General features: G+C 46.8%; 1 protein-coding gene across 1 annotated transcript in view; it reads right to left on the bottom strand.

Moving 5' to 3' along the window:
• Window positions 1-3,165: 3,165 nt before the first annotated feature.
• LOC133628545 (ubiquitin-conjugating enzyme E2 R2-like) overlaps window positions 3,166-10,946 on the bottom strand; it is a 102,343-nt gene continuing 94,562 nt past the window's right edge. Inside the window, exons 4-5 of the mRNA XM_062016856.1 lie at window positions 4,939-5,073; window positions 3,166-4,145 (exon numbers count right to left, since the gene is read on the bottom strand). Of these exons, the coding sequence (XP_061872840.1) occupies window positions 3,926-4,145; window positions 4,939-5,073 (355 nt within the window). The 3' untranslated portion in view covers window positions 3,166-3,925. The remainder of the gene's footprint in view (window positions 4,146-4,938; window positions 5,074-10,946) is intronic.

Below are 10,946 nucleotides of genomic sequence, written 5' to 3'. Positions count from 1 at the left end.
CCTACAGATGTTTTTCAGCAGGGAATTATTTATTTTCATATTTTACAGTGTACATATAAAACTGAATTGACACCATTCTATGATTCTATGATAGTTCTGATTCATCTTTACAAGGAGAAAACTTTGGCTTTTGGTGTGTAGTGATATGAACCGGCCTTGATTAAATTACAAGATTCTCTAGTGGTATAATAAAGTTGGGGCCTTTGACAGAAGCTTTTCATTTGCTGGTTTGTTTTGAGCCCTGTCTTTTGTGTGTGTTGGGGATTTGACAGAACTATGGGGCAAATACTATGTAATTGTAACTGACTGAATTAATGTTATGCAGGTTAAAATGTGAGAAATACCTCACCTAATAAATATCTGTGGCCTGTGGCAGGCATCAGCAGTTGCTCAGGGAAAGAATGAAAAACATGTAATGTGTTGTGTAAACCTTGTTCTGGTTTTGGACTTTGCATCTTTGAGGCATCAGCAGGGCAGAGTAGAGAGGGAGAAGAACCTCCTTTGACCTGCTGTCCACACTCTTCTTGATGCATCCCAGGATATCATTGGCCTTCTTGGCCATGAGGGCACATTGCTGGCTCATATTTCTGGGGAATCAGCCAGTCCTCCCAGTTTGGTGGCATCAGCAAAATTGCTGAGGGTACACTGCTCCCTCATCCAGGTTGTTAACCAAGACTGGCCCTAGAACCTATCCCTGTGGAACTCTAGTGGCCACAGGCCTCCAACTCGATGCTGTGCCATTGATCACCACCCTCTGGGCTCTGTCATTCAGCCAGCTCTCGATCCACCTCACTGTCCACTCATCCAAGCTACACTCTCTAAGCTTTCTGATGAGGACGTTATGGGAGACAGTGTCAAAAGCCTTGGTGAAGTCAAGGTAGATGCCATTCGCTGCTCTCCCCTCATCTAGCCAGCTGGTTATGCACTCATAGAAGGCTATCAGGTTGGTCAAACAGGATTTCCCCTTGGTGAATCCATGTTGACTTCCCCTGATAACCATCTTTTCCTTCATGTGTTTAGTAACAACATTGCAAGGTTCTTTTAATTTCACATTTTTATTAATGGACAGATGTGCAGAAAAGAAAAAAATATAACTACTGAAGGGAAAGACAACACAAAAAAATGCAGCAAGTAATTATTTCTGGTAAATTATATGGATTTCATGGATCATATGGGATTTCAGCTAAGAAAACTACTAGAAATCTAGTGTACGCTTCTGGTTTCAGAATGGTAGAAAACTGCATTTGGAGGGGGTTGTAGTTGCAAATATAAATGCTAATATTGGCTGAGACAGGAGAAAAAAATCAAGAAAAAATTCCAGAATACTCAGATCAAGTAAACTTTTTTCCCACAATCTCTTAAATAGTTTTAAAAATCCCCCAAACCCTTTTACTTCAGTTTGTATTTAAAAAAAAAAAAAAGAAAAAAAGGAAACCAGCACGTCAACAAACAATAACACTGCACAGGATAGTGAGGAAAAATTAGTCTGGTTAGTGGAGCTCTCAAAATAAAGTCGCTTTTTGTCTTTAAAAAAGGAGAACAGAAAAATCATGATAATGCACCTTATATCAAGCTTGAAAATACAAGTCATTGGAGAGTATACAGTGAAGGTGGTAAAAAATACAAGGGAAATCCTGGAAGATGCAGTATTCTCATTTCAAGCCAATTCATCAGCACAGCCAAAAATGCCACACTCTGCTCCTTTGCCCCCCGAAAGCTGGAGGTTAGTGGCCCTGTCCGAGACCCATCCAGGAGTGCCAGGGACCCCTTGGCCAGCACTGGCATTGTCCTCATGGGGCTGGGGCGAAGCCAGGGTATGCCCTACCCCATCGCTAGATGCAGAGGAGCTCCTGCTGCCAACTCCAAAACAAAAAAGCACCAGGGGCCAAGTCAATCAGTGGAAGGTTGAGCTGAAAGAACCAGTGGGAGACCCTTTGGGAGGGGGCCAACTGCCTCCTCCTCCCCAGGTAACATGCAAGAAGGAAGGGAACATCACAGGGAGCACTGAGGAGAAGGTAACACCACCCTCAGGCTGCCCTGGCTCTGCAGGGGCAGAGGGGTGCATCACCTGTCCCTGCCACAGTAAATCCCAGCCAAGCAACATTTTGAAGAGCCCCACCAGCCTTCCTCCCCTCCCCCTGGGCTTTCTTTCCCCTCTTCTCCCTCCAATGCAGTACACTTGGAGCTTTGCTCACTCTTATCCTGCTCCTGGTGACACCAAGCTGATTGCAGAAAGTTTACTCCCACCAAAGCTCCCTTGAGGGACTGCAGCTGGTGATGCACCATTGAAAACCCTGAGATATAGGAAGGGGAGGGTATTAAAGAAATACCCTCATCAGAGCTGCAGGCTCAGGCAACTACCTCTGTACCTGGGGGAATGGAGGGTCTCACCCAATAGCAGGGCCAGCATCTCAGATCTGCTCCCGGAGGTGCCAGGGCTAAGATCAGGGTTGGCTGCCCATCAAGGGATCACATGGAAGGTGAATTCAGGCCACTACACCACAGCTGAACAAGGCAAGCATGCTGTGAGGGAGTGAGAGTGTTGAAGGAGAGGGGAAGAAGGTTCTGCAGACACAAGCATGCAGGACACCTTGCTCGCTCACTAGGGAAGGGCCTAAAGCTCTGGCAAGAGCTCCCAAAAACATGCAGGAGCTGAGCTCAATGTGCTGGCTGAAGCTGCTGCTGAACAGCCCTACTGCCAGCCTTCTCTCCCAGCACCCCCCCCCGGCTGCGAGCCCAGCACACATCCATCCCCTCTGCCCCATGCCTCAGCAGCAACCAGGCCCAGCCCAGCCCAGCCCAGCCCAGCCCAGCCCAAGCAGGCACCAAAAGCAGCTTTGGGCTCCTGCCAACCTTGCAGGGCCACATTTATCAACTGACAGACTCCAGCAGCAGCAGCAAGCAGGCTCAGGGCAGCACTCAAGTTGGGCTGTGGGAAGCAGGGGCTGGTAGCCAGCCCTGGGGCAGGAGGCTAGTAATCTCTTCCATTGCCAAATGGGATAAACACTTGCCCCTGGGAGGCGGCAAGGGTTTTCTCCTCCCATGGGAGAGAATCAGCTGGTGGCAAATCTCAGCAGCACAGCCTAAACTGAACTTTTTTTCAATCCCAACCTAGTCTGAAAACAAAAATATAATTAAATAAAGAAATAGCAACCCAGGGCTCAGTTGTACAGACATGAAGTGTTAAGTGTTTATTTTAGGGTTTATATCACAAGTATTTTTCAGAGACAAAACTGACTGTGGCCTCTGGGGCTCCAGGGGCCAGCTCTTTCCTAACTTGAGCAGACTGAAAAGGGATACTGTACCTTTCAGTGACATCCCATCAAGCTCAACACCCAGTAGCCATACACTCTCTGCCCCACACCTCAAAGGAAAAGCCACCACCACAAGGCTAAATAAATGTACACACACTATTATTGTAAATGGAGCAGCTAAACCTTGGCAATTTGCTCTGTGTGGATTTTTTTTCTTCCCAGTAAATGCAGCACTTGAGCTCTTGAAAACCCAGCTTCCAACAGGTTTTTTCCCAGCCTTAAATACATTAAACATATCTATGCAAGACTACTTAATTCAAGAATCTAAATGCGAGCAAACCTGGTTTGCTGTGAGCGTTTCGTAAAGTGAAAAGGGGATTTTTTTTTTCTCAAAAAGAAATTGTAATACAGTGAAGAAAGGGTTAAGAATGCAAGAATTCAGACATTCTGTGGAGGGTCTCTAAGAGGTCCATAAAAAAAAGAGCAAACAGATCCATACAACAGGAGACAAAAAGTGTTTTGGGGTTTTTTTGATTTTTTTTTTTTTTGTATTTTTAGACCCCTTCCCCACACACACACTTTTTTGCTGGACTGCTGCTAGGTTACCGCTGCTCCCTTCTGGCCTGAGTCGGCAGGGCAGTACAGGGGCATAGAGGGAGCAGGTCACGACTTCACGACTCCTCGTTGCCAGAATCATCATCATCATAACACTCGGCATCTTCCTCCTCCTCATCTTCATCATCGATGTCATCATCATACAAGTCGTCATAAAGCAAATCTGAACTGTTGTCATTGGAAGGCACTTTAGTTTTGATGCAGTATTCTGCCAGTGTAGTGGGGACCTTCACGCCATCCTTCTCTGCCTCGGCTTTGGTAGCCAAAACTTGTTTCCTGCGGGGAGGAAGACACAAGGTGAGCAAGGCCATGTGCCAGCAGCTCCACGCCTCCCCTTCTGCTGACCACCATCTTGAGTCAGGAGAGCCGATGTTTGGCTGAAGCAACATTAGAAACAGATTTAGTTCCCATAGCCCCAGGGCTTGGGAGCCCCCCAAGGGGGTTTCTAGCAGGTTATCAGACAGGCCTCCATGTCAGAGACCTGCCAGAGCAAACTTCATTCCATTTGCTACAGAAGGGCTGGTCAGAGATTGTCCAAGGCAACCTACTGACCCCAGCATCAGCCTCCCCCTTCATCCCTGCCGCCCTCCCACTCTGCTGAACTCTAAGGACATCCAGCTCCGTCAAAGGCAAGGGAGCTGGGGGGATGAAGACAATCCCCCAGCTAGACTCTCTGCACTCATTGCCCCACAGAATTGGTAGGATGCAGTTGGTTTGAATCACATCCCAGGCAATGCAGGCAGAGTTCAAAGGCAAGTGGGAACTTGATCTGGGATTTACTCGCAGTCAATGACAGGTTTTGCAGAGCATCACGCCAGATTAAATTGTTCTTTTTTTAGACTAAAGACAGATCAAACCCAGTCCTTCCTGCTCCACAAGCTTGTGCTGCTTCTGTGTGCTGAAAATCCTAAAGGGACCAGAAGTGTGGACTTAGAATAAAACAATACAGTTCATTTCCAAAGTAGCAACCACAGCGAGAAGCTGGTTGAAGCAAATTTTGCAAGCATCCTGTTTTACAGGACTCAAAGCAGGAGGCTAGTAGCCCAGCATCACACCCAGCAAGGTTTACCTTATGATTTCAGCGTACTCCTTGTCTTTTCCTTTACTATCCCTCCATTTCCTGAACATGACTGATGCATCCACGTTGGCAGGAGAGAATGTGTTGGGCTCATTAAGCAAAGAGATTACACTCAGTAAGATAGTCCTGAAAAAGGTAACAACAACAGAGTCAGAGCGAACATACCCCCAGATTCTGATGACTTGGTGATCCATCAGAAACTTGTATCAAGTCAAATCTTAAGCTAAGGATAATATTTGAAGTGGGAACAGGTATTTATGAACCTCAGACCCTGGCTATCAGTGTAGGGAAGGTCATAAAACCTCAAGAATTTGATCTGACTATAGATCCTCATGTCTGTGCACATGCTTGTGCCTCATCAGCAAAGCAAAGCTCAGGTCAGACCAGAATTCTCCCATAGACAGTGCAGGGCTAAAAATCTGCTTAGTGAGCCTGTTCCTGTGATATTCAGTCCCCCAGCAGAAAGCTGGGATCTTTGCCTGTCCTATGTAGGTAAAAGGACCACTATGACCCAAAGATATCAGATAAGGCTTTCCCTGCCCCACTTGGTATTAAGAAGTTGAAGCTGTGGGCAGATCTCATCTCCTCAGCTCCTGCATCACCAAGGCTACTGTAGCAGCACTGGAGCACAGCGAAGGGAAGACAAGGCAGATGTTTTTCAATACTCGGGCAAGCTGCCAAGCGCCCAGCAGAATTTGGCTGCTGATAATCAAAGCCAGCACAAGCCAGTCACATAACCCCCAACAGCCAGCCCCCCTTACTGGATTCCTAGCAGCATCCCAGAGCCAGGTAGCTGCCCTTCACCAGGAGCAAATCCCACCTCCCTCAACCAGATCCTTCTCCTGCATTACCTACAACCCTTTGCACTTGAGATTCATCCTTTTCCTCCTCAGTGCCATGACCAGCACAGAAGCTCAACAGTGAGTGCCATCATCCAGTCACCTACCCAGAGCTACTACAACAGCTTCACCCGTCTGAGGTGGCCCTGTGGCAATAGGTTTTGAATTAAATAGAAGACAAGGAATAGATCTTTAAGTACAGTAGCACATAGCAACTGTTTTGCAGAAGTTGATGAAAGCAGACTACAGTCTCAGCTGTTTTGCATTGATTCAGGGGCATGTGCAGAGCAACATATGCTGAGCACATCTCCCAGATCATCTATCTGGGATACAATTCCAGGAAATGCTTGGTCATTTGGATGCTGAGTTTCTTGAAAGGTTTTTGAAACTGAACACTTGTGTCTGGCCACACTGTTCAGCACAGCTATTGGGAGAGTCTTGAACAATTTCTTTTCCAAATAATATAATTCACTAGGAAAAGAACACAACAGCTCTGGAAAAAAAACTGTCTGGTCAGATCAGAATGATGGGCAGAAGATGAAGTCTTATACTTCATCTCAAGAATTAATTTAAAAGCCTTTGATTTTCAGCAAACAGGTTGTAAAGGCAGCATGCCAGCTCCAGCACCATTGCAGCAGCTTTACCAGAGAGCAAGGACAGAAGGCCAAGGACAGGAACTCATGTCTGGATGTAGCATCTGTTCCACCACACTTCCAACAACAAGGGAGGAGAAGCAGATTTCCACTGTTGTGCCCTAGACTCCAAAGTCACTGCAAAGCTACTTAAACACACTATGGCAACTGTCTGTTAGAGACAAGACTCTCTGCACTCTTCATTCCCAACCAGCACCTTAGATCAACTCCATCACTGTCAATACTTTAGGAGCTGGACAGTTTGCTCCAACTCAGACCCTACTACTGTGGATCAACAAGGGACAGTAATAGGAAGGGACCAAGCACATGGGATCTGACAGGACTGAAGCCACAAAAAAAAAAAAAAAATCGACCACATGGGACTGGAAACACCCTCAGCATCAGATGTGACCTGCATTGGATAGAGACTGACGTTCTGCAATATCGTCAGGGGTTGGTTTCTTTCTCAGATGAGGTTGTTCTGTTAGATTGTATGAAGCATGGGGATTTCTAGCCTGCCTTCTGCTTTCTTACATCCCCTACCCCATTCTGGGGAGCAGGGAGCTAGTTTAAGTGTTTATAGTATTGTCTTCAGAGCGAGTCCCTCCACATCTCCTTACCAGCAGGGAAGGGCAGCCAAGCAGAGGCTTAAGCAAATAGACCTGATAAGTGCCTTTTTCTCTCCATGTATCACCAGAAGGCTCAGACACAGATGAATTCCATCAAAAACAGACATGATGTGGACTTGCTGGTGCTCTCAAACAGCACATCCTGTTACCTCATTGAAAAAGGATAGTTTCTTCTATTCCAGCTGCTATCCACATCATAGCCTCTCTGAGCCATCTTTAGAGGTAGGTCTAGATCTCTCCTAGCACATTTTTGCTCTCCACTGTAAAGTTTTGTCTTTGGCTGTACTGACAGTACATTGAGCTGGTTGGAGAAATGTCCTGGTTTGATTCAGGATAGAGTTATTTCCCGTGAGGAACCAGGAAAGGGCACAGCCTGAACAGCTGACCCAGGCTGGCCAGCAGGTATTCGATACCATCCTAACCGTCATGCCCAGGGTACAGGTGGGGGCTGGCCGGAATAAGCTCTTGCCCCGGAATAAGCTTTTCTAGGGGGCACGCGGGCTCTCGGTCGCCGGTCGGGAGCGGTCGCTTACGTCGGGTCCCGGGTGGTGAGCAATTGTATCACTCACCAGTTTTCTTTGTAATATTCCCTTGTCTTTGTTATAGTTGTTACTCTTCAATTTCCCCAGTAAACTGTTCTTATTTCAACTTACGCGGGCTCTTTTACTTTTTTTTTTTCCTCCCTCTCCGATCCCCTCCGCATTCCGTCGAGAGGGGGAGGGGGAGGAGTCGCGGTTTTCTTCCCCTTTGCTCCGGCTGGGCAAAACCACGACATTATTGGCGCCCAACGTGGGGCCCGCAGGGTTGAAATAAGACACAGTAGGCTGAAAGAATTGTCACAATGTTGATGTATTTGCTTAACTGCTGTTGGCCCATAATTTGTCATATGCACTATGTATTCTCTCTGATAGTGTTTATGTCCTTTGGAAAAGGGACGAAAGCACTCGTTCTGATGTACTGGTTGTTACTGGCTTATGGTATGGTTGTATCACTGGGTGTGGAGCTAGGCCAATACTTGTACATGACTTGGTTGGCATTTCGGCAACTTGGACATTTATTTTCAGAATGTAGTGACAGTAATGACACCCAGTTCATAGGAAAAATGGAGGTACGTAATTTTTCTATTTTTTCCATCCTCCCTTACTCATTCAAGTTAACTGCAATAGCTTTTGACAATTCCGAACACACTTGGGATGTCCCAGCCGTTGTAGTTTTATTGTTCTGTCCTCTAGGTAGGGTGTTTTTCTTGGGTAGAGTTGTGAAATGTGTTTTCCAGACTGTTATGAGGTTGGGCAGCTACGGAGGGATTGATATACAGAAGAATATGAACAGGTATTGGAAGAGTTTTTTACTTGTACAGATTAGGAATGCCACCCTAGCAACCACTGTGGCCATTCAAACTGAGGCAACTGATGCTGTTGCTGCCCTAACTCCAACAGCAGACACTGATCCTGAATCAGAGGATCAACCTGTGGCAGAGGATCAACCTGTGGCAGTGTCAGTTGCTCCTGTCCAGAAAAAGAAACACATAAAAAAATCAGTTCGCCTTGGGAGGGATGAAGATGAACCAGTGTCATCACAGGAACGGGAGGAAGAGTCAGAGCCAGAGCCAGAGATAATCACCCGATCCTTGTCCCTGAGCGAACTGCGAGATGTGCGAAAAGATTACAGCCGTCGCCCAGGTGAGCACATTATCACCTGGATGCTCCGATGCTGGGAAAATGGAGCCCACAGTTTGGACTTAGAGGGCAAAGAAGCCAGGCAATTGGGCTCCTTGTCCCGGGACGGGGGCATTGATAAGGCTATGGGAAGACCGTCACAAATCCTCAGCCTCTGGAGGCGACTTTTGTTGGGTGTGAAGGAAAGATACCCCTTCAAGGAAGATATTACAAGCCCCCCAAGTAAGTGGACCACCATGGAGAAAGGCATTCAATATTTGAGGGAGTTAGCTGTGCTGGAGATTATTTATAATGACTATGCACCCACAGACCCAGATGAAATTCAATGCACACGAGTTATGTGGCGAAAGTTCCTACGAAGTGCACCACCAAACTATGCCAGTTCGTTGGCAGTTATCTCCTGGAAAGAAGATGAGAGGCAAACGGTGGAACAACTAGCCGCTCAACTTCGGCAATATGAAGAAAATGTGCCTTGTTCCCTACAGGCTGTTGTGTCAGCTGTAGAGAAAATGTCACGGAAGTTTGACCAATTCATGTATCGCTCTCCACCTGCCAGTACTCAAGCTTTTAAGAATAAGCGTCCCCGTGCTCAAGAGCAGGAACATAAGGAGTATACACCCCAGGATGTTTCGCGGTCCCATCCACAGGACCAAGGAGAGAATATGAGCAAGTGTGATAGGCCACCTACCCCATCTACTCCAAGAGCACAGGCACAGGAGTTGCGTAAAGGAAGGGTTAAAAGAAGTAACTCTCCTTGGAGGAATGTCGCTCCAGTTTCCAGTGAGCAACCCCCTAGACAAGATAGGAGGGTTGATTTCAATTCTGATTCCCTCGAGGGGACCTCTGGTGTTTCGTGGGAAACAGTAAATGATGACTGCGATGACCAGTATTAGGGAGGCCCTGCCTCCAGCCAGGTGGAGGAAAGGGATAATCGGGTTTATTGGACTGTGTGGATTCGTTGGCCTGGCACATCAAATCCACAAGAATACAAGGCTTTAGTGGACACCGGTGCACAATGTACTCTGATGCCATCAAATTTTAAAGGGACAGAATCCATTTGTATTTCTGGAGTGACAGGGGGATCTCAACAGCTATCTGTATTAAAAGCTGAAGTGAGTCTGACTGGCACAAATTGGCACAAGCATCCTATTGTGACAGGCCCCAAAGCTCCATGCATCTTAGGTATAGATTATCTTAAGAGAGGGTATTTTAAGGACCCAAAAGGATACAGATGGGCCTTTGGTGTGGCTGCAGTGGAGGCAGAAGAGACTGAACAATTATCCAGCATGCCTGGCCTTTCAGAGGACTCTTCTGTTGTGGGTTTGCTGAAGGTTGAGGAGCAACAGGTACCAATTGCAACCACAACAGTGCACCGTCGGCAATATCGCACCAACAGAGACTCAGTGATTCCCATTCATAAGTTGATTCGCCAATTGGAGAGCCAAGGGGTGATCAGCAAAACTCATTCACCCTTTAACAGCCCTATATGGCCGGTACAAAAGTCTACTGGAGAGTGGAGACTGACAGTAGACTATCGTGGCCTGAATGAAGTCACACCGCCGCTGAGCGCAGCTGTGCCAGACATGTTGGAACTCCAATACGAATTGGAGTCCAAGGCAGCCAAATGGTATGCCACCATTGATATTGCCAATGCATTCTTCTCAATCCCTTTAGCAAAAGAGTGCAGGCCTCAGTTTGCTTTCACTTGGAGAGGGGTGCAGTATACTTGGAATCGACTGCCCCAGGGGTGGAAACACAGCCCCACCATCTGCCATGGACTGATCCAGGCCACGCTGGAGGAGGGTGAGGCCCCAGAACGTCTGCAATACATTGATGATATTGTGGTGTGGGGTGACTCAGCCGTGGAAGTCCTTGATAAAGGAAAGAAAATAATTCAAATTCTTCTAAAGGCTGGCTTTGCCATTAAACGCAGTAAAGTCAAAGGACCTGCACAGGAGATCCAGTTTTTAGGAGTAAAATGGCAGGATGGACGTCGTCATATTCCAATAGAGGTGATAAACAAGATTGCAGCCATGTCTCCACCAACTAACAAAAAGGAAACACAAGCTTTCCTAGGTGTTGTGGGTTTTTGGAGAATGCATATTCCAAATTATAGTATGATTGTTAGCCCCCTCTACCGTGTGACACGGAAGAAGAATGATTTTGAATGGGGTTCTGAGCAGCAACAAAGTTTTGTACAAATTAAACAGGAGATTGTTC

This window comes from Colius striatus, chromosome W (assembly GCF_028858725.1).
Source record: "Colius striatus isolate bColStr4 chromosome W, bColStr4.1.hap1, whole genome shotgun sequence".
Lineage (NCBI taxonomy): Eukaryota > Metazoa > Chordata > Aves > Coliiformes > Coliidae > Colius > Colius striatus.
This window is presented reverse-complemented; position numbering and strand designations above follow the sequence as displayed.